The sequence below is a fragment of the Myodes glareolus genome, chromosome 17 (genome assembly GCF_982192425.1).
Source record: "Myodes glareolus chromosome 17, mMyoGla1.1, whole genome shotgun sequence".
NCBI classification, from domain to species: domain Eukaryota; kingdom Metazoa; phylum Chordata; class Mammalia; order Rodentia; family Cricetidae; genus Myodes; species Myodes glareolus.
The window spans coordinates 41,009,008-41,036,617 of NC_142042.1; the positions used below are offsets into that span (position 1 = coordinate 41,009,008).

The 27,610-nt window shown below is 43.4% G+C and overlaps 1 protein-coding gene across 4 annotated transcripts in view; it reads left to right on the forward strand.

The window, feature by feature from the left end:
- Cdc14a (cell division cycle 14A) overlaps positions 1 to 27,610 on the forward strand; it is a 161,491-nt gene that overhangs the window by 43,020 nt on the left and 90,861 nt on the right. For all 4 annotated transcript variants that reach the window (XM_085677789.2, XM_085677788.2, XM_048456674.3 and 1 more), the window contains one exon: positions 22,349 to 22,428. In XM_085677789.2, the coding sequence (XP_085533915.2) occupies positions 22,349 to 22,428 (80 nt within the window). The remainder of the gene's footprint in view (positions 1 to 22,348; positions 22,429 to 27,610) is intronic.

Below are 27,610 nucleotides of genomic sequence, written 5' to 3' on the forward strand. Positions count from 1 at the left end.
TATAGTGGTGAATGCCTGAACACCCTGGATTTGGGAGGCTGAAACAGGAGGAACGGTGTGCTTAAATTTGCCTGGACTACGTAGTGAGTTCAAGGCCAGTCGGCCCGAGTTACATAGCAAGCAAATTATTTTCAGAGATGCAGAGGATGCTTAAACAGAGGTGGTAACCACATTGTCGCCTCCTTAGCTCACCTTTAAATCTTTGCCTTGCTGGAGATCTACATTACAGATTAACTGGGTGTCGCCTGAGTCAGACATTATGTCTGCACTGTGGATGACCGGGCTGAGGTTTGTGGACTTTCTAACTCTGCTTGTCTGTCTTTTATTTTGTAGACTACACATAAGGCTGTTACTAGGGTTTTAGTGTGCTAGTATGTCACCTTCTAATTGGAAGGTGCCATTCCCCATCTGGCTGGAAAGCAACCCTATGGCACAGCTGCAGGCTTGGCTTTGATCCCACTCTTACTCATCTTTAGGAACAAGGATAATAATTCCACTCTTAACAGTGGCACGGAGGCAGGCGGGAGGGGGCCTTGCCTGTAAAGGTGACATTGTGACAGTATTCTAAGCATTTAGAAATCCCTGGAAGTTCTGAGGCAGGACTGATGTGTGACTTTCCCAAGCTTCCCTTGTCAGTTCCCTCCTCCCATTCCCTGTTTTGGGCTTAGATCCTAGACAGCAGCTCTGAAGGTCTGACAGCCAGCTCCCTCCTTTTGTGTCCCCATCTTCCCCATCAGCCCCTTGTGTGCATAAATCCTTCCTTGTCTCAGTAGCAATCAGGTGGTTGTCATCTGATTTTTTGCTTAATCTAGTTCTTCAGCTGTGAATGTGAGCTTTTTTCTGTTGCTCCTTCTAGGATGGGATTTTCGTGTTTAAAGGAAGAATCTATTTAAATCAAATGACTTGCTCTTGTGAGATGTGGAGTTTACTTCAGTAAATATTTTTTTGGGTTCTATGAACCCCGCCTGCCACCACATTGGGTTCTAAAGAATATAAATAAGTAAAACAACAACAACAACAACAACAAAAACCCAGGTTAAAATATGGCCTTTGATCCCAGCACTCAGGAGGCAGAGGCAGGTAGATCTCTGTGATTTTGAGGCCAGCCTGTTCTACAAGAGCTAGTTCCAGGACAGTCAGGGCTGTTACACAAAGAAACCTGCCTTGGAAAGCCAAAAACAAACAAACAAACAAACAAACAAAAAAACCCCTTCCTTGCTTTCTTCCTTTCTTTAAAGCTTACTGTTTAAGGCTTATAGAACAGATTGTTGTACGTAAACTAGTTTATACAGTTGGCATTGTGTGAAATTTTAAATTTTATGCGTGCCTTAATTTTTTTTATATTGATTTGTGTGCATGACAGACAGCAGCCCGAGCGTAGAGGTCAGAGAACAGATAGGATTTTGTTCTCTCCTCCTTCTACCCAGTGTCTTCCAGGGGTTGAACTCAGGAGGCAGGCTCCAACGTAGCGTGCATCTTTATCATCTGAGACATCTTTCTGTCCCTATGTGCTTATCTGTTGGGTGTGAACCTTACAGCTCTGGAAATTTAATTGCTAAAAACTGTCACTTCATGATTTTTTTCATGTTGTTGTTTCTTTTGTTTTTGATATAGGGTATTACAGAGTTCAATCTGGCCTAGAACTCACTGTGTAACCCAAGCTGGCTTTGAACTCCTTACCTGCTTCTTATCTCATAGCAGACCTCTTGGTCCTCTGGTTCCTGCATTCTTTCTGCCTCTTCTTTCATAATGTCCCCCGAGTCCTAGGTGTCAGGGTTGTGTTGTAGATGTCCACAGTGGGTTAAAACAGAATTAGTTAAAGGTGGTTAAAATAAGTGTTCATGTGTTTAAAAGACTAGAAATTGATGTCTGGTTGGCTAACTGCCCATTCGTTTTGCTCTTCCGACTGACCTTGTTACTTCCTTTCTTTATGAACTTAGAATTCATCTGTGAATTATGATTTCTGAACTGCTTTAACTTATCACGAAATCTGTAGATTCAACATGTTATTAAAAGGGTAGGCCGAAGTTATCAAGAAAAGCACTGGTTCAAAATAATAAGGACATTTATATTAAGCGCTTATTAAAGCAGTATCTCTGCAGATGGCAGAGATGAGCGGCCTGTCATCCTTGCCCGTGGCTTCCTTGTAAATCTAACCATAGCATCATGCAGAGAGGAAGGGAGGGGTGGGATATGGTTGTGGCTGACTGGTTTCCTGTTGGCAGTTCCTTCCTTTAGAGGGTTGATAGGCAAGTACTCTTTTGTGACATTGCTTGTAAATGGGCCAATTTTTTGTTCTTGTAAGCCTGTGTTTTTGGTGACTTTGCAGCAGCCCAGGCTCCCTAAAAAATGGTACATCATTCTTCAGTCTCTCCAAGACTGGTGTTCTGTTTGCCTCTTGCACAGGGGAAGCCCAGCACCACCATCTCATCGTCAGCTCCCCGTGTGTTCCCGCTAGCTGTGAGCGAGGAAAAGTAGCTCTCCCTTTCTGTTGGCAGAAGCCGTCGTTCTCAATTTACTGCTTAAATATTTTCAGTATTTTGTTTTTAATCTACTCCTGGTGGTACGCTGAAAACAAGCTTGCTTTGTGCTCAAGCAAGCTCCCAAACACATCTGCTCATCACCGTCACCGAGTGAACTCACTGACTGAGCACTTCCCTAGCCTGTTTTAAAGTCTAGGTTCAGTCCCTACCACTGAGATGGCTCAGCAGGGAACGGTGCTCGCTGAGCAAACAGGGCATCCTGAGTTTGACTCTAGAACCCACTTAGACATGGAAGGAGGGAATGGGCATTGACAGAGTTGTCCTTTCTCCCTTTCTCCATATGTGACCCCTCTCTTATGTACACAGCAACATTGGAGAGAGAGAGAGAGAGAGAGAGAGAGAGAGAGAGAGAGAGAGAGAGAGCGAGCCAGCTAGGAGATAACAGATGTTCACACACCTGTTATCTTTTTATCTGTTAGCTTTGGAGTCTAAGAAGGAATGATTGCCACAGGTTCAAGGCTAGTCAGCTACAGATTGAGATCCCCCCATGTGTTTATGCATATATAACTACATATTTTTATTACATGCATTCATTAGGGAAGTGAGAATTGAAAAGCTCCTTAAAAATCCTTATGAAATTTCCTATGGTAAGACTGTGGCTTTTGATGTATTTATCGTGCCTTCAGTGAGACCATGTCCTGAGCATGTGTCCTTGAACATCCCTGGCATTTGCTGTTCCTTTTGCTCTGGAAGGAGCAAGCTCACAGGCAGACAGGCGCTCATGCGGGCCCACAGGCTTCCTCTCCAGTAGGACAACTTTACTAGGATCTATGAAGTCGGAGGTAAAACTCCCAAGTTTTATGCAAGGTGATGTTATTTCATGATCATGCTGGGGTAAGATTTAATAGCGAGTGGATGGGATGGTTTTGCTCTTTTGCGTCAGGCCTGCTAGATTCCCAGCTGGATAGATCCCATGGCTTGTCCAAGATCAATTTCATTTCTTGAAGAGAAAGACCAGAACCGAGTCCCTAGGCTGGAGCTTTGTTCAGGCGGAGCTAACAGAAGCTCCTCTTTGGGTCCTGGCAGCTACAGGATTGAGGCTAGCATGCCAGGAGGAAGGTACTGCGGTGTTTCAAGTACCCAGCCCTGTGGCTCTTCCAGGTGACAGCTGAGTGTTGATCCTGGCTAACTTGGGGAGCATCCATTCCCCTCTGTGTTCCAGCAAGGCGCAACCGTAGCTCTTTTTAGATTTGCTCTGGTGCTGTTTGTGGTTGACCTAGGGGAGTCCGGCTGAGTGGAGTGATAGGGGAATGGCGAAGGAAGTGGGTGAGGCTAGTATCTCAGGACAGAATTTGTCCCCTTTCCTCCTTACCCCACATTTGCACATGCCATTCACAGGTACAATTGAAGCCAAAGGTCTATGAGTTCACGAGGCAGCTCCTTTCTTCTCCCCGCTTCCTTGTTTGAGATAAGGATCTCGTGCAGTTTAGGCTCAGACTCAAGTGGTAGCTGAGGATTGACTTGCATTTCTGATCTAACTGCTTCTACCTTTCATGTGCTTGGAATTACAGGCGTGTGCCACCACATGCACTTATGCGTGGTGCTGGGGACTGAAACCAGGGCCTTGTGTATGCTAGGCAAGCACTCTGCCAAGTGAGCTGCACCTCCACATTGATTTTATATATGGAAAAATATAACAAAAGAAAACAGTATGCCTCCCACATTGCAATGTGAAAACCTCCCTCCCCTCCCCATTGGCTGGAGATGTGGCTCATTTGGTGAGCTACACCTCCACATTGATTTTATATATGTAAAAATATAACAAAAGGAAACAGTATGCCTCCCACATTGTAATGTGAAAACCTCCCTCCCCTCCCCCATTGGCTGGAGATGTGGCTCATTTGGTGAGCTACACCTCCACATTGATTTTATATATGGAAAAATATAACAAAAGAAAACAGTATGCCTCCCACATTGCAATGTGAAAACCTCCCTCCCCTCCCCATTGGCTGGAGATGTGGCTCATTTGGTGAGCTACACCTCCACATTGATTTTATATATGTAAAAATATAACAAAAGGAAACAGTATGCCTCCCACATTGTAATGTGAAAACCTCCCTCCCCTCCCCCATTGGCTGGAGATGTGGCTCATTTGGTAGAGTGCTTGCCTAGGATTCATGAATCCTTGACTTCAAGCCCTAGCGTCACATAGGGCATAGGGGCAGATGTCTGCACTCCTAGCATCTGAGAGGTAGAAAGGATAGGAGGATCTGGACCTCACAGTCACTCACTACCCTACAGAGAAGTCAAGGCCAGCCTGACTACACGATAAGACTGTGTCAAACAAAACAAAATCAGGACTGGGGATGTTTTTGCAGGTTTTTACGGGCCTGAATTTTGGCACTGCATGTGTGGGCAGTTGTTTGGCTTAAGATTAGCCCTCAACTCTCATGACCAAGTTGAAGGGAAACCGCCAGTGCTTTGAACTTCTCAGAGGCTTGCACGGCTAAATGACGGACTCCTGAGTTCCAGGTGGATTTTAGTCAGCTGAAGTTGGAGGCATAAGAAAAGCTGTTTGCTTTAAGTGCTCAAATAATAGAAACTTATCCTTATCACGTTATCATTTGAATCACTAGTTACCTTCAAACATCTCCCAAGGCTTTTCCTTCCTTCTTCCTGGCAGCCAAATAAGGCCTGCTGGGAGTAACCTTGAATAAGAAAAGCCCATACTTGGGTGTCAACTTGGGGCCCTGAACCGGCGGCAGTCTGAGTCTGCTAAGTCGGTATTAAAAGAGTCTGAATGTTCTCAAACCTTATACTTTAGATTTATAATGGATTTTGGATCGCCTAACTTTAATGTGTGAATTTCAAGACTCCCCCTCTCCCCTCAAGCTGAATGTATTGGCACACACATGTAATTCCAGCGTTTGGAGGCTGAAGCTGAATGACTGTGAGTGCCAGGCTAGCCTGGGCTATAAAGTGACACCCTGTCTCAAACAAAAGAACAAACTCCTTCAAATCTCTCAACCCAAACCAACCAACCAACCAACCAACCAACCAAAACTCAAAAAGAGTGACGTTCTATTTACTATAAGGGATTCAATTATATTTACATAATTTATATATTATATATTAAATGATATTCTTTTTCCATTGTGGAAAGTGAACTAATTCACTAAAAATCCTCCCCGTCTGCAGCTTCCTGAAGTTTTAGAGGAGGAGCCAGCTGCTGCTCCTGTTCAGTTTGCTCTGTAGACATCTCTAAGACTTATCGCTTGAGATGGTTGCTATATTAGTAAACATAGACCGGGCCCATGTGAGCCACTTGGTCCCCAGGTTACTGCTTGATCTTCTTTTCTCCTTTCACTTCCCACTTCCTCTTCCCCTGTCTTCCTCCCTCTCCCTCTTTTGCTTTCTTTCCCCTTCTCCTACACTCTGCCCCCCCCCCCCCCCGCCCCCAGGTCTTGCTCTGTAGCCCTGGTCAGTAGCATCAGTCTCTACTGACCCTTCAGCCTCTGCCTCCTTGTGTCTTTATTAGCTTTTCTTACTCCCCTGCCTTAACCTCCTTGCTGGCCCCTGTCCCTGCCTTTCTAAGTCTTCCAGGGCAAAGGCTTGAAGGGCTTTTGACCTTTCATTGTGTAGATCCAGGTTATATTTATTTATTTTTTTATTGATAGTGTAACCTAAAGCTAACAATTTAGTTTGATTGCAAGTAGCTTTGCTGGGTGTTTCCTTCACCTTTGCCTGCAGGAAACACTTTAGTGGGGTTTCACATTTATGGTTTATGCCTTCAGACTAATGAGCAGAGAGACCAGCCTTCCTGTGGGACTATGCATGCTGCCGGCTGAGTCACACCTATGGTTCTGTTCGGGAGTAGGTGTGAGTTATTCAGTGGGCTCATTTGGGGGAACTTCTTATTTAATCAAAATAATACAAACTTTTTTTTTTAGACAGTCTTCTTCCGGGTGTTTCTCCTCCATGATCCGTCTGCCCGCCCCCTCCTGTTCCTGTTGTCTGCAGCGTCATTTCTTACCATCTCACGCAGAACAAAGCTGGAGTATGGCTTTTCTCCAGTTGCCCCTAGTGAGCTCTGACGAGCTTCCCAGAGTCGCTCCTGTGTAGTCTCCCCTCTGCTAGAGCGAGTTTCTAGAGGATGATGATGCTCATCCATGTCCCCTGTGCCCAACTTAGTATCCGTCTCTGTGGTTTCAGTGAGTAAGGGAATGAATGAGCTAGGAAACCTCCCTGCAGGGATTCCGAGTCCCAGACCTGGGTGATCACGTGGTGAGCGTGTAAAAATGGTGCGGATGAAATTCCAGCTCAGTGTCTCCATCATTATAATATTCCATGTGATAGCCAATGCCTCCTTATCCCTGATGCCACTTTCTGAGATTTCAGTCAATTGTGGCCCTAACATATTAAACGGAAAATTCCAAAAATAATTCATAAGTTCTAAGTTGTGTACCATTTCAAGTAGTCTTATGAAGTTTCTTACTTCCTGGTTCTATCTCATGGAAGCTAGGACTTGTTCCTGCATCCAGTATATCCATACTGTATGTCCTACATGCTTGATATTACTCGCTGTCTTATTTTTGGTTTCTGTTTCTATTAAGAAACACCAGAACCACAGCAACTCTCCTAAAGAAAACATTTGGTTAGGGCAGCTTATGGTTTCAGAGGTTCAGTCCATTATCATGGCAGGGAGCATTGTGATGTGCAAGCAGGCACGGTCCTGGAGGAGTAGCTGAGAGTCCTACATCTTCCAGGCAACTGGATGTCAACTGAGACACTAGGTGGTATCCTGAACATAGGAACCCTCAAAGCCCACCCCACAGTGACACACTTCTAACAAAGTCACACTCGCTAGTAGTGCCACTTTCTATGAGATTATGGGGGCGAATTACATTCCACGCCCTGGCCCCCATAAACTTGTAACAGTATCACAATGCAAAATGCATTTAGTCCAACTTCAGAAGTCCCCATAGTTTATCACAGTCTCAACAATGTTTAAACTCTAAAGTTCAAAGTCTCTTCTGAGATTCAGGCAATCTCTTAACTGTAATCCCCTATAAAATCAAAACAAAGCAAAACAAAACAAAACAAACCAGATCACATACTTCCAACATATAATGACACAGAATATACATTACCATTCCAAACATTCCAAAACATAGGGAAGGGAGCATAGTAAGGAAATATTGGACCAAAGTAAGACTGAAAACCAGCTGGGCAAACTCTAAACTCTTCTTCAGCTTTATTGTCTGCAACACACTTCTCTCTTGGGCTGGTTCCACTCCCTTTTAGGAGTTTTCCTCAGCAGGTGTTCCATGACTTTAACATCTTCGGTTCTCTAAGACAATCTAGGCTCCGACTTCACTGCTTCATGCAAGGTCCTTCCATTCAGGGACACCCTGACACATACCTGCCTCAGTGGAAGTTGTGGGAGGAGATTTCACAACCCGTCTCTTCTGTCCTTAACTCTAAAGCCGGAATCACATGGCTGAAGCTTTCAAGGTTTATTGCTTGCTGGGACTAGAACACGGCCCCTTCACTTGATTACGTCTGTACCGTCTTTCTGTCCTTCACTGTCTGAGTTAGGCTGTCCTGACACTGGGTCTCTAGATCAGGCTGGCCTCAGACTCAGATCTACTGCCTCTGCTCCCAAGTGCTGAGGTTAAAGGCATGTACCATCACCACTGCCCAGCCCAAGAGTTCCTTTTCACTGTTAGAAATTTAGCTGGGTGGGATTTTGCCCTGAGGTTACCATTCCCTTTATTCCATTTCTTAATCTGTTTATCTCCTTGAATTTAGGATTTATCTTTATTCCACATCCTGGTGCTTTCTTGCTCAATCTGTACATTTTTTTTTTTACTAGACTTGCTTCTTTTCATTATAAATTTCCATGACAATTGCCACTAATCACACAACAGTCTCTTCTAGGTTGTTTTGAGATTTCTTCTGCCAAAGGAATTAATCCAAAAGACTTTACTTTAGCATCAGGCAAACTCTTCAGATAAGGGCCAAAAGCAGCCACATTCTACACCAAAATATCACACGGAGGATCCCTAGGTACTGTACTAAAATTCTTCTCCTCTGAAGCCTCTTGAGCCAGCCCCTGGCAGTTCAAATAACTATCAGCACCAGTGTCTTCCATGCTTCGACTAGCATGGCCCTTTAAGCAGTGCTTATGAAAGACTCCCAGTATGGGGAAACTCACTCAAGTCTCGGGTTAACACGACCCCCAGGAACTCACAAGAGACCGTCCTTGCTGCAGTCACACGAGGTTTATTGACAGGACAGGAACCAGTGCACTGGGGCCAAAATTCATTTCCCACGCAGGGGTAGAGAGTTCGACCCCGAGTAGCTGGGAGAAGGGGTATTTAAGGGAAGAAACCATAACCCAATAATCCCAAAGGGGTAGGGAGGGCATCATTGGAAAATTCTGAAAATACCAGTGATCATTGAAAAATTCCGAAAATACCAGTGATAATCACAAGGGGGTAACTCCCTTTTTCTCAAGATTATTCTCAAGATTATAATCTAACTTTATCTTCAGCTAGTTCCTGAAACAGAGTCACTGAACCGGCTAATCTAGATTTTTGATTCTTCTCCTGCTTAGATTTTTGGCTCTATTTTTTCTGCTAGAGGGGTCTAGATTTATCCAGGTCTTTCCCTTAAAGCATCCCACTGCTTTCCTAACCCAAAGAACCAAAGTCCAAATTCCTACAAACAGAAACATAGTTAGACCTGTTACTCCTGGTACCAACTTCTGTCTTAGTTAAGGTTTCTGTTGCTGTGTAGAGACACCATGACCACAGCAAAGCTTAGAAGGAACACATTTAATTAGGATGGCTCACTTAGAGCTTCAGAGGTTTGGTCCATTATCATACCATGGGGAGCGTGGGGGAGCACACATGGACAATAGCTTAGAGTCCTGCATCTTGCAGGCAACGGGAAGTTGAGTGAGCTACTGGGCAGCATCCTGAGCATAGGAAACCTCAAAGCCTGCCCCACAGTGACATATTTCCTCCAACAAGGCCATACATACTCCAACAAAGCCACACTTCCTAATAGTGCCACTCCTTATGAGGTTATGGGGGCCAATTACATTCTAACTACCATACGGTCTGTCTGTCTTGTATCTAATCTACTGTCTTTTCTATCTCATTGTTTATACTGCAGTGACCCTTACCATGTTACTACACCTGCATTATCCACCTCTCTTCATCTGGTCATATACGCACAGGGTGAAAATGGTCTAAGGAGATATTGAGAGAATGCATAATGCATTCACATTGCTTCTATTATAAAAGGATGTTACAATTTTTTTCTGTTATTAGTTTTTGTTGTTAATCTTTTATTTGGCCTAATTCATAAGTTAAGCATTATCATACCAATCATGACAAAAATGTAGTTCGCATTTTACAAAGTTCTAAAATAGTTTGGTTTCCTACCTCCAAAGAAGTGTATGTATTTGGAAAAATTAAGTTTTTTTTTCAAAGGATATCCTGGCTTTGGCCTGCTGCTATGATTAGCACAGAGATTAACAAATGTATTAGATACTAGATTTTGTATCTGACATATTGTACTTCTGAATTCAGGGAAGAGGAAGTTGTTGATTAAGATCTTCTATTACGTCATTGGGTGGTGGCTCACAAATCTCAGTACTTAGGCAGAGGCAGACAGGTCACTGTGAGTTCGAAACCAACCTGATCTACATATTGAGTTCTAGACCAGCCAGGGCTGCATAATGATATACTATCTCCAAACAAAACGAAGTCCCCCGAATCTGTTACAAATAAATTTTGAGATTTAAGGAACATTTGTCCCAGAACTTCTAAATTCATACGCTTTATGTTGGCCTCTGACTTTTTTCTTGCCCACTCCAGCAGCCTGGAGAATCATTTCCTCTGCAGAGTTGCTCCGGTGGCCCTGGACATAGTCACAGTATAGAGAGGCTTTCTCCATACCCCAGCCTCCAGCCTTCCCAGTCTCCATCCTCACTGCACCAGGCTCAGAACTTTTCAGAGGAAGCAGAGCCAGGAGGGATGGGATGGCGAGTTAAAGCTGGCGTTCTGGTATCCCGTGCTTTTGGCTTAGCAGCCTGGTTAAGTCCAAGTGCCTACTCCGGCATGAAATAGCCAGCCTCATCTTCCTCGCCATTTCAGTAGACCTCCCTCTCCGGCTGTGTTCTTTCTCCCTCCACTTCCAGCTCTTTCTTCTTCCCATCAGGCTGCTTCGCTCCTGCTAACTTTTCCTTTCTCATTCTCCTCCTTTTCTTAATTGGCTAATGCATAGAATAGCAATGTTGTGATAACTGGAACCTTTTCGTTCCTTGGCACAGAATCTTAGACTTACTCGAGTTTAAACTTAATAATGAGGTGGTGGTGCCACACGCCTTTAATCCCAGCACTCGGGAGGGAGGCAGAGGCAGGCGGATCTCTGTGAGTTCCAAGCTAGCCTTTTGTACATAGTAGGTTCCAGGCCAGCCAGGGCTACATGGTAAGACTGTGTCTCAAACAAACAAACAAACACAAAACAATGCCCCCCCCCCAGCTAATAATAAATTTCCAGGTAGCTTAAGCAGGAGTATGTCATTTATTTATTTCAATGGGAAATCTTTGACCTCCCTCCAGTCTGGCCCATTTGCTCATTCTTTCACTGAACAAGTATTTGTGAGCACGTGTGCTAGACATTCATCTGGGCTCTCAGGTGGTCGCGATGAGCAAAAGGATTTAAATCCCTGCCTCTCTGGGTTTATATTTTGCTGGAAGAAGGAAGGGTTTAAAAAGTCAAGACACGTGTGGTCGATGGTTGCCTGCTTCATATTGCAATCAGGGAAACCCTCTCTGAGCAGCTGACAGTTAAGATAAATAAGAAGAATATTTTGGGCGGAGCTATTAGCATATCTCAAAGGCTTCAGGCAGGGAATGAGTGGGGCGGGAGGGGAGTGAAGGGCAGGCCCAGGGAGCTGCAGTGTGGTGTGCGGCACAGCACTGACAATGAGCTCTGGGGTCTCTGTCTAGCTGGTATGTAAGGATGATGCTGTTAGGGAGTTAGCACGGCTTAACAGCCTGTTAAATTCACCTGCTCCTTGATGATTTACCTTCATGACTGAAATTTATAGTCTTCCAGCAGGACAATGTAATTGTTTACATGCTTGCCCTTCCAGGTCTTAACTTTACGTTCCGAACATACAACTCCATGTCTACAGGTTGCCACGCGAGCAAAGAGGTGGACGTGGGCCTTGAGTTGTAAAGGACCTTAGCACAGCCTGTTGGGACTCTCATTGGCTTTCTATTGTTGACACTGTCTTGAAATTTCATTGATTTTCTGTTCCATTAAGGCTGATAGATGCATACTGATGTTCAGGTCTGTGGCATAGCCTAGGTGTTCAACTTTAGGATGATCATGACAGGGGTCTTCAGGCATAACTGTATGTCAGAAGTACCCATAAATAATCGTAGCCAGACCTCGTATTTAGTGAGTTTGAATCTCACTAAATAGGTCCAGATGGCTGGATCCTGAAGTAGCTTCAAGGTTTTTGTTGTAGCTTATTAGTTGACTGAAAACTGGGAGCTCTTGCTGGGTTGGAAGATCAGAAATATATGTGCACGGGATGGTCTGTGTGGTCAGAAGCCTTGATTCTGGCCTTGTCTGTGATTCCTATGTCAAAGCAACTCTTTGTTGAACCAAGCTATGACTTGTCGGTGTCGGTGTTGGAATTATGGGGAATTCTCTACCTCACTTCTTTTCCTGTCTCTATCCCTTCCTCATTTTCCTTTCACTGGTAAACCTGAACTGCAAGTCTTGCTGCTGACACGAGAGAGAAACAGCCGGCCTGGGGTATGTGTTTGTGTGTGTGTGCATGTGTGTGTGTGTGTGTGTGTGTGTAGGTGAACATGTGTGCCGTTTTCTTGAAGAAGTGAAGTTGACCCCCAAGTGAGCCAGAATGGGGTTAGAGGTGTAGGTGGGGTAGGGTGTGTGGGAATGGGGATGGGAATTCCCAGTCGCTAGGGGGGAGGAAGACGGACTTTGTAAAAAGTCGGCGTGGGGTGGATCTGTGGTTGCCTTTCCTTGTCTCTGCTCTGTTTGCGGAAATCAGTAAGCTACGGTGGGTAGGAACTTGGCTACTTAAAAATAAAATCTTTGCATGCTTAAGAGGGATCAATTCTTTGATTTTCTTGGAGGACAATGCTGTCATGTGGCCTGTGTTTGCGAAGTTTAGGCTAATGCACGGGCAAATGACCACAGGATCTGGTCTGCAAACTCCCGTCTAGTGGGCCAAGCTCTTGTTTCTCCTGCGTCCTCTAAGCAACAACCCTTTTGTACATACTGGAAGAGAACAACCAGTTCCTTGTTTGTGCTCATTGTTAGTTTTTCTGTTCCTGAGCAGGTTCAAAGAACAGGAGGAGCTTACAAGTCACTAGGAGACTTGAGACCTGAGGTTTAGTTTGCACACAGCGTGGCTCTGCTCCAACTCCCCTGCAAAGTACTCAACACTCAGAGACGAACAGGATAAATACATTTGAAAATTCACTACAATTATTTCTTATTTATTTTTTGTGGGAAAGGTCTTGTGATGTCATCTAGGCTGGCTTCAAACTTGTGGTCCCTCGTCCTCAGCCTCTGAGTGCTGGGATCACAGAATGCCCCACTACATTCAGCTAAAATTTTAATTTAAAGAACAACGTTGTTGTTTAAAGTTCCTCAGACACATGGTCTGGTTACTAGATGGACACTGAACAGTCTGATCTGTCTACCTTCTTGCTGCTGGGAGATCAGGCCACTGTTTGGTGGGAAACAATCAACCTTGCCTGGGTTCTGTCTCTACTTAGCAGTCTTCCTCCTGTGTGTTTAGGAAGTGCTTTTTGTCTAATATTTCTCATTAGTTGTTGCAAGAATATCTCTTATCTTTGTCCTGCCTCTCGTTGTCCCAAGTTTTAAATCAGTCCTAATGAGAATACCGAATGTTGAGGAGTATGCACTTTGAAGTAAAATTGATATAAATATAATAAAGTAGTATTAAAGTATTGGAAAGAATTTGGGTTTTAATTCGGAATCACTGAAAATGTAGTCATTGGTTTTTTTATTTTTAGAACTTTACTATTCTCTATGGTTGCTATGTGTGTGAGTGTCTGTTCACGTGTGGGTGCAGGTGCACACGTGTTCAGGTGAACACAGGAGTCGGAGGACAGCTTTGCGGACTGTCCTTTCATTTTTCACGGCTTCTGGGGATCAAACTCAGGTTGTCAGGCTTGTGGCCGTCGCTGGCTCCAATTTTGAATTTTGATCGTGGGAAAATATTTCCAGAAATTGAGATATTTGCCTTTATAAGTAAACGTTGAAGTTTACTAGTTCATTTGTAAATGAAAGAATTTTTATACCACATGACTGGTGTTTGGGAAGTTTAAATGGTGAATCATGGGCCTGGTCTGTTACCAGCATCTCGTTTCTAACCATGCTCTGTTCCCGTGCTTTTGGGGTCTGCTTTTGGGTTTTGCCCAGAGGTGCCTCCTGGAGTGGATGATAGGTCATACATAGGCTTATGTTTCCCTGTGTGTTGTAACACGTGACCTGTGGATGCTCGTGTAACATGAGGAACTGAGGTGTTCTTAGCGGCCACACATTTTCTCGCTTCCTTCTCTGTCGGGTTCTTTAAACTATCCGGTGTGAGACCCCTGGTGTGATTTTCTTTGCCAGAGGCTTGTCTGTGTCCTTATGATTCAGTGGTGTCTGGGCTGTCTCCGCGGTGGCTTGCCCCAGGCACGAGAAGGCTACAATGTCATTGAAACAGCACTAGCAAGAGAAGTGCAACGGTCCCAGCTGTATAATCAGTTCTGGAAAGACATCTGTTCAGGCTGATTATGAAAATTCTGCTTTCCATCAAATTAAATGGGGAGACACATGTGGCTAATGTCTGCGATTCTCCCAAATTGCGCTCAGAGAGCTCCCACTGGCTCCACTCTGATTGTGCCCACGAGAGGGGTGGAAGAAGCGTTCCTCATCCAAATGAATTCTGAAATCCATACAGTCATGTCTGCTGCTTGTCAGCTGTCTGCTACTCCAAACCTCAAATGGACGTGTAGAGATGCCATATGAGATGCATTTCAGAGCCAGCACAACCTCAAACAAAGAAACACATGACAGTCGCTTCTAGATCTTGTTCTCCAGAAGATGCCAGATGGAGTCTTTACCCTCAAAAGACATAAGCAATGGGTGGGAGTGTGATACCCACTTCTTCCTGTCTCCTCGAGTGCACCTTGCCTCTTTGTCTGGCAGAAATATTGTGTTCTCCATTGCTGACCTCACGGTCTGTGAGTTCTATTGGACTGGAAGGGCAGAAGAATATCTTGTTTTCTTTTATACCGGGGTTCAGCCAGAGTGTGTAGGAGACATGATAGTCTTATTTTCCTTTTTTAATTAGAAGACTTGAACATGGTAGATTTAGAGCAGAACCAAAATCCAGGCTGTTGCGAACACAGTCTCATTCCTGCTTTGAAGCAGCAGGCTTGCCTATTTAATGTCAGCGATTGTCCTACGCAGAGTAATTTCCATTGCTGTAAGTTAGAACAAAAGTGGGATTGTTTGTGCATCTCAGAAATGTGTGCCTTTTTCCTATTTTTTTTAAATTACAAAGTTGAATGCAGATATTGTTTTATTTTCCTAGTACTGAATAGAATGGGAGGATAGGAATACGAATAAAATGTGGCAAAACATAAAATTTTAAACGTTATTGTTTATGGCAATCAAAGTTTAAATAAGTCTTCAGGAAAAAGTAGTTTACAAATTAAGCATGTTGACATTCAAGAAGTCTGAGGACCAAGTCTTAGATATCAAGGACAGTGCGTTAAAAGTTTTATGATGGCAACTCTTTACAGAGTTTCTTGGTGGATACTGTCTTTCATAGACATGCTCTCTGTGGGTATCTGTAGCTCGTTCTTTGCAGGTAACTGGAATCGCTTTCCTCTCTAGTCTCTGTCACCTTGAGTTTTTTTTTTTTGTCACAAAAGTGCAAATACAAAAAAAACATGAATAGTAACAGCAACTGTCCCTCCTTTGCATGCACTCAGTTGGAGAGACCCATGGGCCACCTCAGTGATCCTGTGATATTTTGAGAGTGGATTTCATAAAGCAGGGGTTAGTGCCATTTATTTTAAGGTTGTTCATGCTAAGATATTGTGAGACTTGGAGACAGAAGAGGCAGGATGGGGAAAGGGACCAATATCTGCACTTTAAAACAAGAGGGTTTCACTGAATGGCGGTCTCATTGCCATGATCTTAGCACTCACAAGGGGCATTTGCTACTGCATGTCTTGATGTTTATATGCCTGGATAGCCTTTTGGGTTTAGTTCTGTGAAATATCCAGATCTGGAGTCACAGAGAAACAGATGGTTGGATCAGTGTTCTTGTCACTGTGGCAAAATAACTGACAGAGCCACCTAAGGCAGGCTTTATTCTGTAGCATGGTTTTGGCAATTTTAGTGCATTCATCCAGATCCTGTTGATTCAAGGGGAGGCAGAGAATCTCATTGTTGGGAAGGTGGAGGAGGATGTTGATCATCTCATGGTGAACCAGGAGCAGAGAATGAAGGAGGGATTGGGGTACAAGTATGACATGAGTAGTCATACCCCTTCATGACCCTCTTACTCCAAGGAGGCCCCACCTTCTAGAGTTCTTTGCATCTGTCAACAAAGCACTGGTACCTGGACATCCAATCATATGAGTCTATGAGGGGCATTTTGTATTCAAATTGTAAGAGTGGGGAACAGGAGAAATTGTGGGACCAAATTTATCTCTTATTTTTTTAATCATAAACTGATTGGCCCATTAGCTCAGGCTTCTTATTAACTCTTATAACTTACATTGGCCCATTATTCTTATCTGTGCTAGCCACATGGCTCAGTACCTTTTTCAGTGGCGTAATCACATCTTGCTTCTTCTATATCTGGATAGGACTTCAGAGGGAGTGTCCCTCTTCCAAGAATTCAGTTCTTCTTGACCCACCTCTACTTCCTGTCTGGTTATCCCATCTATACTTCCTTCCTGGCTACTTGCCAATCAGTGTTTATTTAAAACACAATTGAAAGAATATAGATAATTGTCCCGCACCACTTCCCCCTCTGTCCATCCACAGTCCACTTTTTGGGAATGTGGGTGTAGTTTTCCAGGCTACTTCCTGCTGATTGGTGGCGCTGATAATCTTATGGGGACCTAAAGAAAATTTAGAATTATGATCAGGTCCTGACTGGAGAGTATCCTGTATGTCTTGATCATCTCAGGCAGCAGTCTTAAATTTGTTCTGGATGTAGAACTCAGACATCCGGGCCATCTGTTCCTACTGGAGATTTCTCAGGTGGTCTTTCTTGATCAAACCCAATTTTTCTTAACTCAAAATGAATCCACAGCCTCTTATTTCCCTTTTTAGCAGCATAGTCATGTCTTGCTTCTTCTGTGTCTGGATAAGACTCAAGTTTATCTCTTCTGTAGTCTCTTGCTATGGTAGACCTATATGTCAAGGGCAGTTAGGAGTAAGCTACATGTATGTTTCACTATTTTATCTTCCCGACAAACAGCATACAAAGGTCGGTCATACTATGACCTTCTGTCAGGGAAGTTCATGGTCCAATAATGTCCCCTCTTCACACCTCTGGAAATGGAAGTGTAGAGAATTCATGGTGCCCTTCATAGCCAAAAAAGCCTTGACTGAACCTTGGGCAGTTGGGTCCTAACCTCCCTCCTTTGTTAACATGCTCCCTAGTCTGGTGGTCAGGGCTTGTGAATGTTGTGTTTCTGTACACAGAGATCCTTCTTTCTGTTTGTTGTTTGTTTGGACTGTGATCAACTCTTTTAGAGCACTGGCTATATGCCTTGTGCTCTATGGAACCATGAAGATCCAAAAGATGTGAAAATTACCTTTATTAGTATATACAGTCTAGCTGGGGACACAGACAAAATCAGATAACCATAGAAACAAACTATGGACCAGAGAGATGGTCCAGCACTTAGTTTGAGGTTAGCCTTGGGCTGCATGCGACTCTGTTAACAATTAAGTCGAGTGACCTGAGATTTCTGGGATCTGCGTGGTTAGCCTCTGACCTCCACACGAGCCCTGGTAAGCATGCACATGCGCATGCGTGCAATTTCATTTTTTAAAAACTAAGTAAAGAAACCTGTGTTCCTGTTAATCATATTTGTGATTTAGAAAATAAAAATACCCTCGAGGCTTTAATCAGTTTTCTCAGAGAGTAAGTACCCTTCAATTTCAGCAATTGAATTTCTGTTATTTTTCTTAATAGTTTGTTCAAAAGATGGCAGCAAGAGGTGGGAGTGGCCTTTCCCAGGTAGGCTCTGCCCCTGCACCACTGCCATGATGGCTTGAAATTGTCATTCTAGCCATTTCTTTTTTTTATTATTATTTAAAATCAAATCCTTAAGCTTGATTGATAAACCTTTTCTTTAAGATTTTATTTATTTATTATGTATACAGTGTTCTGCCTGCATGTATGTTTGCAGGTCAGAAGAGGGCACCAGACCTCATTACAGATGGTTGTGAGCCACCATGTGGTTGCTGGGAATTGAACTCAGGACCTCTGGAAGAGCAGACAGTGCTCTTAACCTCTGAGCCATCTCTCCAGCCCTCCAACCGTTCTGAGTCAATTAAATTTCTTCCAGAAGAGATCTCCAGGAAACTGATGTTAGCAGTTGAAAGAGTTGAGAACTAAGGTTACCTGGGGTATGGACAACACTCTTTCCCCTAAAAGAGACCTCCTTTAAACTCTCAGGCTGGATGGTCAGGCTTAGAACCAGGTGGCTTTACCCACTGAGCCCTAGCTTCCTTTTTGAGGTATATGTAGGGTATAAGTAAATATGTTTATTCCAATAGGAAACTTTTTTCTTATTTAAAAAAAATAATGAGACACCCCTCCCCACAAATAAAATTAGAAACACAGTAAGGCTTGAAGCAGTGTCTCCATGGTCATTATTACCAAATTTATGGTCTGGTTTAGATGTCTGTGTGAAGGCAGTTAGAGTTTTTTAAGAATCACAGATTATATATTGGGGAGAGTAAATCATCAGGGCTGCAAATCCCAAGATGCTTCTGAAAACCATATATATTATCTTTTATAGGCTTTATGAATCCAGTGACATTAGCCTCGAGCTTAAAAGATAATTTAAAAGCCTTGCAAGCAAATTCTGAGTACGTTTTAAGTAATGACTTGTGGTGGTCTGGTGTTCTGGGAAGTTAAGAGAGATTTGTTATTTGACACGTCGTCAGTGTGTGATAGACACACAAATGCTTCAAAGTTTAAGCTGTGTGCTGATTCTGTGACAGAGTTTCCATGTGTAATGATATAAACACTTTAGATGGCATTGATTTATGCTACCGGAGGCGCTGCAAGAAAAGACTTGGTAGTTTCTTTATATATGATGTATGTGGCAGAAGAGTTAGTCTATGATAGCTGAAGTCTAGGCATCACTGGCTTGTTGATAAACATTACAGATTATTTTAGTTTGTAGTGCTATAATTTTTCGTGTGTTTTAAAATAAAACCCCTTTATCTCTTGATAGTTTGTGTTACAATTCTGCCTCTCCGAAATCTCATATGTAACAAATGAAAAAAAATCTCTGGTGCCTGGCATGGAACTTAATTAAATAGAAAAAAATCACTTTAATTAGCAGACTCGTGTTCAGTTAAAGAGAAGTAACTTGTATGTGCCACTCACTAAATTGGAGTGGAATAAAACACTGTCTTTGCCAATGATTTTGTCAAGTGGTATCAATCAGAATTAGGGAAAATTCTACTTGTTGGATTATGTATGTTAATAGCTAGTGAGTGGAGTAGAAAATATATACATACACACACACACACCCTTTTAAAAGCCAAAAAATAAATCAAAATATTTTGCTTTGAAATTAGCTTCAGAAAACATTTTTAGAAGTGCTAGGCATATCTAACACAACTTTGGGGCTCTTACTATCAACTATTTTTAGAGAAAAGATATATTAAGCATTTCATAACCACTTCCCATTTAAAAAACAAATTTGTTTACACCTGCACAAAAATAGTAATAGAATAGGATGATCTCTTTTCTCCAATTCGTCGTCACCTCGATCCCTCACAAACCTCTGTTGTTAACAGTTTGAAATCACGTCATTTAAAAACCCGTGAATAGTTTCAGGAACTGGGAAAAAGGAGTCCTTTCCCCAGGATGTTTGGAGTCGGGGCTGTGTTCAAATGCCTACTCCACTACAGAGTGAGGGCGGGAATTTGGAACAATCTGTACATTTTTGGACTTTGGATTCATTGACTACAAGGCTCGCAAACGTTAGTTTCCTTCCAGGCTTCCATCAGGCCAATCCCCGCTCTCTCTGTCTCTGTATCTCTGTCTCCCTCTCCCTCCCCGCACCCCCTCTCACCTAAGAAGATCTGGCATTGGAACACATACAGCATGCGTATGTCCTCTTGCAAAAAGATGGGATTTTGTATTTTAATGAGCGACCGTGCGAGCATCTTTCAACAATGAACTCTTGTCTGAGGAGACTATTTTCCCACTCTCCCTAAGTACTTCCCTCCAGACTGTAAAAGGTCAGCCCAGAACAGACGCCCCAGGGATCTTCCTGGAATTTAGACGGGCTCTGTTGGGTTTCACTTTGCACCTATTAATAATTTAGCACTGGGATAAAAATAAAAACAAAGGCTCTCATCTTGCAGCGTGAGAGCATGGCTCATGTGTGCTAAGTCATGCAGGTGAGGTGGGGAGGGGGGCCCGGTGGAGCAGGCCCTTCTGAAGAGCTCTTTCATGTGGGCCCTGGTGGCTGCCTCCCGCAGCACTCTTGCCTCAAAATGAAAGGGAATTAGTGTAATTGCGCTTTAGGAGGAGATGTAGTTTTACTTTTCCATGGTGACTGTATAAACTTTAATTATCTTATCTAAACACAGCAGCTTTCCCTGGTAGCAGCCATAGGCAACTTTCAAACACCCATGGCCTCCTCGAGCTCGAGAAAACACTGTTTCATCACCGGCTCCATTACATAACCCACCCAGTAGGGTTAGTTACTACAGATAGTACTTGAAGCTAGGATTGGTTTAAATGGACTTTTAAAGTGATTTGAGCTGCAATTAGACTCACGATTCTCAGCCTGCAACCCCAGTGACTCCTGCCAGTGGCAGTCCTGTGGAAGGCAGTTCATCTTGGGTGGTGTTTGTACGTCAGAATCGGTTCTCTCCAGACCTTCTCTTCATCTGGCAGTGAGATGGGAATTTGCTCTTGAGGTTAGGTATGCTTGTATGGGGGACACACACACATGTGCATGTCTCTGTGATTATGCGTGTGAGGCCAGATGACAGCCTCAGGTGTCATATCTCTGCTGTGGTCTTCCTGGAGACTCTGGTGCTGGAACTTGCTAAGTAAGTAGGTTAAGATAGGCTGGCTGGCTAGTAAGCCCCAGGCATCTGCCCATCTCTGCCCCTTAGTACTGGAATTATAAGCACACAGCAGCACACCCGGCTTGTCTGTCCGTCCGTCCGTCCATCCATCCATCCATCCATCCATCCATCCATCCATCCATCCATCCATCCATCCATCCATCCATCTATCTATCTATCTATCTATCTATCTATCTATCTATCTAATCATCTATCTATCTATCTATCTATCTATCTATCTATCTATCTATCTATCTATCTATCTAGCCTGTCTGTCTGTCTGTCTATCTATCTAGGTGGGTTCTGGTGATCGAACTCAGGTCCTCACGTTTGCAAAACGACCACTTTAATGACTGAGCCATCTCCCCAGCTACTAGATATACTTTTTTTTGGTCTTTGTCTATTATTTTCTAATATTTTCTCTAATATTGTACCAGTATTCAATAGAGAACCGGATGTGTACTGTTTAGGCAATATGTTACTAAATAGAAGTTGTTTATGTTTTTATAAATTCCTTCTTGTTGGTTTATATATGTTAGTTTATCGATTTGTCTTTGGCATTAGGAACCAGGGTTCTTGTGTTTTCCAGTGCTATATAAATTCCTTCTTGTTGGTTTATATATGTTAGTTTATCGATTTGTCTTTGACATTAGGAACCAGGGCTCTTGTGTTTTCCAGTGCTTTTCCCAGTATTCATAAGTTCCATGATGATTTCACCAAACCTGTAGAGAGCCACACCAGCTTTCTTTGGGACAGAGGTGTCCCTTGACATCCATGGGAAGAGTGCTCACTGTGAGTACTGAGTGTCATACCACGCGCTGAGTTCACTCCTGGCCATCTTCTATGAAGGGCAACGAAGCCACTGCTGGGCTTTGTGAGGAGACCCATGACGGTGGTACAACTCTCACCCCACACTGTATCTGTTCAGTGGAATCTGTGAACTCTAGCTGGCTTCTTCAAGGACCTACCCCCACCTCTAAACACCCACCCCTTTGTCAGCCTAAGGCTGCTCATCTCAAGCTGAAAGGGGATGTTGGCGACTTGGCTGGCTGTCCAAAAGGCAGCAGGCCGGGCATAGAGGTATATATACCTGTATATATCTGTGATCTTAGCAGCAGCTGGCCAGGCATTGAGGTATATACCTGTAATCTTAGCATTTGGAATGGAGAGCCAGGAGGTCCACTGTGAGTTTGAGGTCAGCTTGGTCTGGGTAGTGAGTTCCAGGCCACAGAGCTACAAATTGAAACCCCGTCTCAAAACCAAAATAAAACCAAAGAGCAAAATAACGAAAATAGAAATCTAAAACACGCAAGAGAGCAACAGCTTCTCCATGGCTTGGGACCTCACGTGGAAGAAACAAATACAAACTTGTTGAGTAGTGAAATCGGTTTGGTGTAGTGTTCTAAATCTTCTTTATTGTTTGTCTGTTGTAGGTCATCTACTTAAAGAAGACACCAGAAGAGGCCTACAGAGCACTCCTGTCTGGCTCAAACCCACCTTATCTTCCATTCAGGTACAGCTGCTGCTGGCTTGGGCTACACTTGGCACGACCATTTCTTAGAGTAAGGGTACGGGGTTTTGCAACAACTGTCTAACCATTGTGACCATGATGCTGTCTGACCTGAAATGAGAACTTTTTTTCCCCTCTTCTTTGTTCTGAGGATAATTAGTATTTTTTTTTTTTAGACTCTTCCCTCCAACTAAGAAGAAAAAAAGCATGGCTTTTTCTTTTTTAGAGATCTTCCCCGACCCCAAATCTTTTTTTTTTTCTTGTATTTTGACAAAGTACCCAAGGTGCAGAGGTCCTGATTTATGAACTAATTAGATTTCAGTAATTACACTGCAGGTTTATCCAGCCAGTCTTTCCCTGCACGAGCATGGATTGAGCTCTGTCTGCCTGGCAGGGCTACTGATAGACGCTGGACCCACAACTACATCCAGGGACCCAAGATCCTCTGTTTATTTCTGTTTATTACACCCATCTTCAGGAAAGTTCTTCGTCATTTCAGCACTGGAGGGGACTGTGTTAGTGTGTGTTGGGAGTTTGGAAAGTTTCCTCAGTCTGTCTCATGGCTGTGCAATGTACAAGACAGTATCTAACCACTCTCCTACAGTCAGATCTACAGGTCATTTCCTGTCCTTCCCATTGTGGCTTTTCATTCACGTCGTCTCAGGTGTGTTTTAAGAAGCTAAAGCTACCGTAGAGAGTTTTACTGCGCTGTTAGGCATCAGGACAGAACAGTCGTCAGTTGAAAGGTACTCATTACGAGAAGAGGACTTCTTAGGCGTTCAGAGGTGCTGGTTCTCTGGTTAAGGCACTCGTGTCTTACTAGAATTTTGACTTTGACCGTGACTCCAAGTCGTTTTTTCCGACTTGGAAAAAAAAAAGTTAGGTTTACACTAAACTGTGTCACTGAGCCCAGCCTCTCTGCACACTGTGTGTGTGTGATGTAGACAGCGCGCCATGTGGTGCATTTGGAGACAGTGAGGTGTTCAGATGAAAGGATGCTATTGCTCTTCTGGAGGTGGACAAAAGAAGTCACCTGCGGGCTCCCCCCTCCCCCTGCTAGGAAGTGAGTTGTTTCTAGTTAGAGACTGCCTGAGGCCATGGAATGTTTTCACAGACCTCTTCACACCTTTCTGGGTACCCACTGTGACCTTGGCTTCATTTCCGCCTAGGTTATGACATTTGCAAGGCTTTTTAATGCTCTTTATTTTATGTTGTACTTTTATCTTCATTGTCTAGACAGTCTTCAGTTGTTGCTGTTATGTAACTGCTGTTAGCATTTATTCATTTAAAAATTTCCTTTTAAAAATCATGTGTCTGTGTGTGAGTCTGTATATGTATAGTGTGAATAGTGTATATAGTGTGTGCATGTGAGTGCTAATGCCAGCGCCAGTGTTAGTGGAGGCCAAGGGCATCGGATCCCTGGGATCTGGAGTTAGAGATGGTTGTGAACTATTTGTTATGGGAGTCGGGAATTGATCTTGGGTTCTCTCTAGAGCGCTGTGTGCTGTAGACTGCTGAGCCATCTCTCCACCCCACCCTAGTTATCCATTTAAGTGTAATTTTTTACTGTTTGCATTTTTTTTCTAAAATGGACTTTTTTGATAGCATGTTGAAGGTGGGGTTGTCATTTTTGTCTGTGCTCTTCTTTCTCTGAAATGTCTGAGTTCCCATATGTATTAGTTATTTTCCGTGATAAGACACGGTAAATGTGACTTCGAGAAGGAAGGGCTTATTTGACCTTCGGATCCCAGAGGGATGACAGCCCGTCATGGCAGGGTGCAGGCAGCAGGCAGAGGGCAGCAGGCAGAGGGCAGCAGGCAGAGCAGCTAGCAGAAAGAGCTCACATCTTAAACCTCAAGTCCTAGCAGAGACTGTTGAATGGGTGAGGCAGGTGGCCTTTAAACATAAGAGCCCATCCCCAGTGACATACTTCCTCCAGCTACACACACCACCTAAAGTTGTTGTCCAAATAGCACCTCCAGCTGGGGCCGAGTATTTCAAATGCCCAACCCTAGAGAAGATATTTCTCATTCAAACCATCACTACTATTTGAACTGTATATTCTCACTATTCCTAATAAGAGTCTTTTTTTTTTTTTGGCTAATGTGAACTTAAATAACGCTCCTCTTCAAAATTTTGTTCATTTAGCCTACATTTACTTGAGCTGGCAGTTCTATGAAACCCCATTTCCTACCTAAAACGTTGACAGTCCTCTTGCCTGTAATTCTCTAGTACATTTTATACATCATAATATTACACAAACCATGGAAGCAAACTTCTTATAATTATTTATTTGCATGGATGACTTTTCTTTTGGGAGTGGAAATTGATGTTTTCCTATTTGTGTTGCAAGAGATTTTTTTACACACACACACACACACACACATAATATATGTATGTATGTATTGTTTTTTTTCCCATACCAACTATGGGAGTCTTGGTGATCTAAAGACAGTTAGAATTCGTTACCACCACTCTACAATACAGTAGAGTGTATATAAATAAATAGGCATAGGAAATAATGCTAATGTCCTGTTAGAGTTCATATGGAAACACCAAGGACAAAGATTTGGCCATGGAATTGATGAACAGAGGTGAGATCTAAGATAGCCCCGTAGGGCGCCTTTCATGGTAGGATGAAAACTGGGCCCATGAGCCCAGGGGTTGATTTTTGGGTACTTTAAAATTCATATGGCATAGGCTTTCAAAAAATTATGTCGTGTTTAGTAGAGTACTAAATCATATGAGGTTTGTAATGTTTGGTATCAGTGCATTATTAAAATAAAATAATTGATTTATGTCTTTTTCTATTTGAAGTCATAGTTTAACTTTGTAGCTGTAGCACTGTATGCACCTGACTGAGGTTTCCCTAAAGGGCTGGGGCAGATAGCTAAATTGTCAAAGTGCTTGCAGGACAAGCATGAGGACTGGAGGTTGGTGCCCAGAACCCGCATGGAAAAGCTAGCTGCTGTGGCACGCGCTTGTAATCCTAGTGCAGGGAGGCAGGGGCAGGTGGGACCCTAGCCAGCCTAGCCTGATCAGTGAGCCCTCGCCTCAACTAAATAAGATGGCCAGCCCCTGGAAACGGGTTCTGCACGCACCTTCACATGCACTCACACACACATAACCATGCAAACGTGCCCCCCCAGTGCACTCACACAGGACCACACCGACACGCAGACTCACACAAAGTCCCTGAAAATGGGACAAGCTCAGAAGAACGAGTTGTGCACTGTTACCACTTCTTGATGGACTCAAGTGTGTTTGTCTTTCGTGAGTTGGTCATCCCTGGTGCGCTGTGGCCCTTTAGAAGTAACATTGGTGGGTTTACTGTTTGAAGTCATTCTTGGGGTGCTCTCCTGAATGTTAAGGTGTTTGTGTTTAAAATTTGTTCTTTCTCTTGTACTAAGAATGGCCAATGTGTTTATCAAGAGCGACTGTAGCTGAAAGCTGGAGGGAAGGGATATTTTCTTCCTTTGAGTCTGTCTGTCCTCAGGACCGGCTTGGCAGCTGGCGTTTATGGGAACAAGGGACTTACAGTTCTGGGGCAGAGCCAGCAGAGTTTGACTTGGCAAGCCTGGATGAGTTTGGTTGCGGCTTCTCCTTTTCAGCATGCCCCAAGCTAAGTCTATGCCGTTGGTCAAGCATTTTATAAAGTCGGATTATTTGCTTCTTGTCTAAAGACCCACAAAACCCCTGTCCTTAGTGAATTGTTTTTGTGGCTAGCCAGTGTTAATGGTTGTCAGATCTGCACTTTGAGATACTCATGCAATTGTGAAAGCTTCGGGTTTTACAAAAACAACAAACATTGACTAAATTGCATACTCTTGAGATTTACGCATGCATGTGTGCGTATGTGTGTATATTCGCATGCATGCAGGTACACACAAGAGGAGGTGTGCTGTCTTCAGGTGCTGTCTGCTGGTTCTCTGAGTTAGGGTTTTTCTCTGGCCTGAAACATGTCAAACAGGCTAAATGTGCTGGCTTGTGAGCCCCAGGAACCCACCTGTCTCTGTCCCCCCCATACTTTGATTACAAGCATATCTGGGAGGAGTTGGGAGAGGAGAAGCCACAATCAGAATAGAATGTATGAAAAATTTCCTTTTCAATCACAAAAAAAGATCACAAGTAGAAAAAAAATATCTTTGAAGTCTCACCCAAATCGTTCCAAAACACTACCACCAGTAACCAAAAACCAAACCAGACCAAACCAAACCAAACCCCAAGCATGCATATAGCATTGTGCTATATTTGGGTTCTGATGCTCAAACTCAGATCTTGCCTACAAGGCAAGCTACCTTGCCAACTGTGCTGCTTCCTTGGGTCGCTGGAGTTTTTAAATTAGTTTGGTAAGGTTTTTTATTTTTATTTGTTAGTGATCATTCCTAAATGTGCCAAAGTCAATTTGTGTTCTATGATAGCCCAAGGCTACACAGAGAAACCCTGTCTTGAAAAACCAAACCAAACCAAACCAACCAACCAACCAACCAACTAACCAACCAAACAAATCAAACCAAACCAAAGCAAAACTGAACCAAACCAAGCCAAACCAAACCAAACAACAATAAAACAAAAAAGAAAGGAAAAGAAAAACAAATTAAGGGGAATAAAGTCACTCAGAAAATAAGAGCCAGGGTCTTAGTTTTAAAGACTTATTCAGGAAGCATGGTAAGGAAAAGATTGCCAGGTAAAGAGGGACTCAGATGGCCTCTCTCTAGCTGTCGGTGTGTTGTTTTGTCTTTGGGAGTTCTGGGTAAGTCCAGAAATAACATTTGTGTGCCATGCTCCTTCTGACTCCCCTGACCCTAGAGTCCCCACCCCCAGGCTTGCCCAAGAGTCTGGAGTCTCTGGCTCTTAGGTCATGGTTCCCAGAGTCATGCGCCCTCCAACTTGTCAGAGTTCTTCCGAAGTTTTATGATGGTATCGACACTCAGGTTCCACTACCGGAAGTTCTGATGCAGTTGACGCCAGCTGAGATCTGGGTATTGGCTTCTGAATGCTTTCCGTGTGACCCTAACGTGTGACCTTGTAGCCACTTCAAGAAATGCTCTCGGATGATAGAGGACATGAAGCACAAGCGGAGTGATCAAAGTTTAGAACTTCTCTCTTGGGAGTTTATAAAGCGTATTCCTATTTAAAAGAGTTGATTGGTGTTGAATAATAATCTGTTTAACCCGAAAGTTTC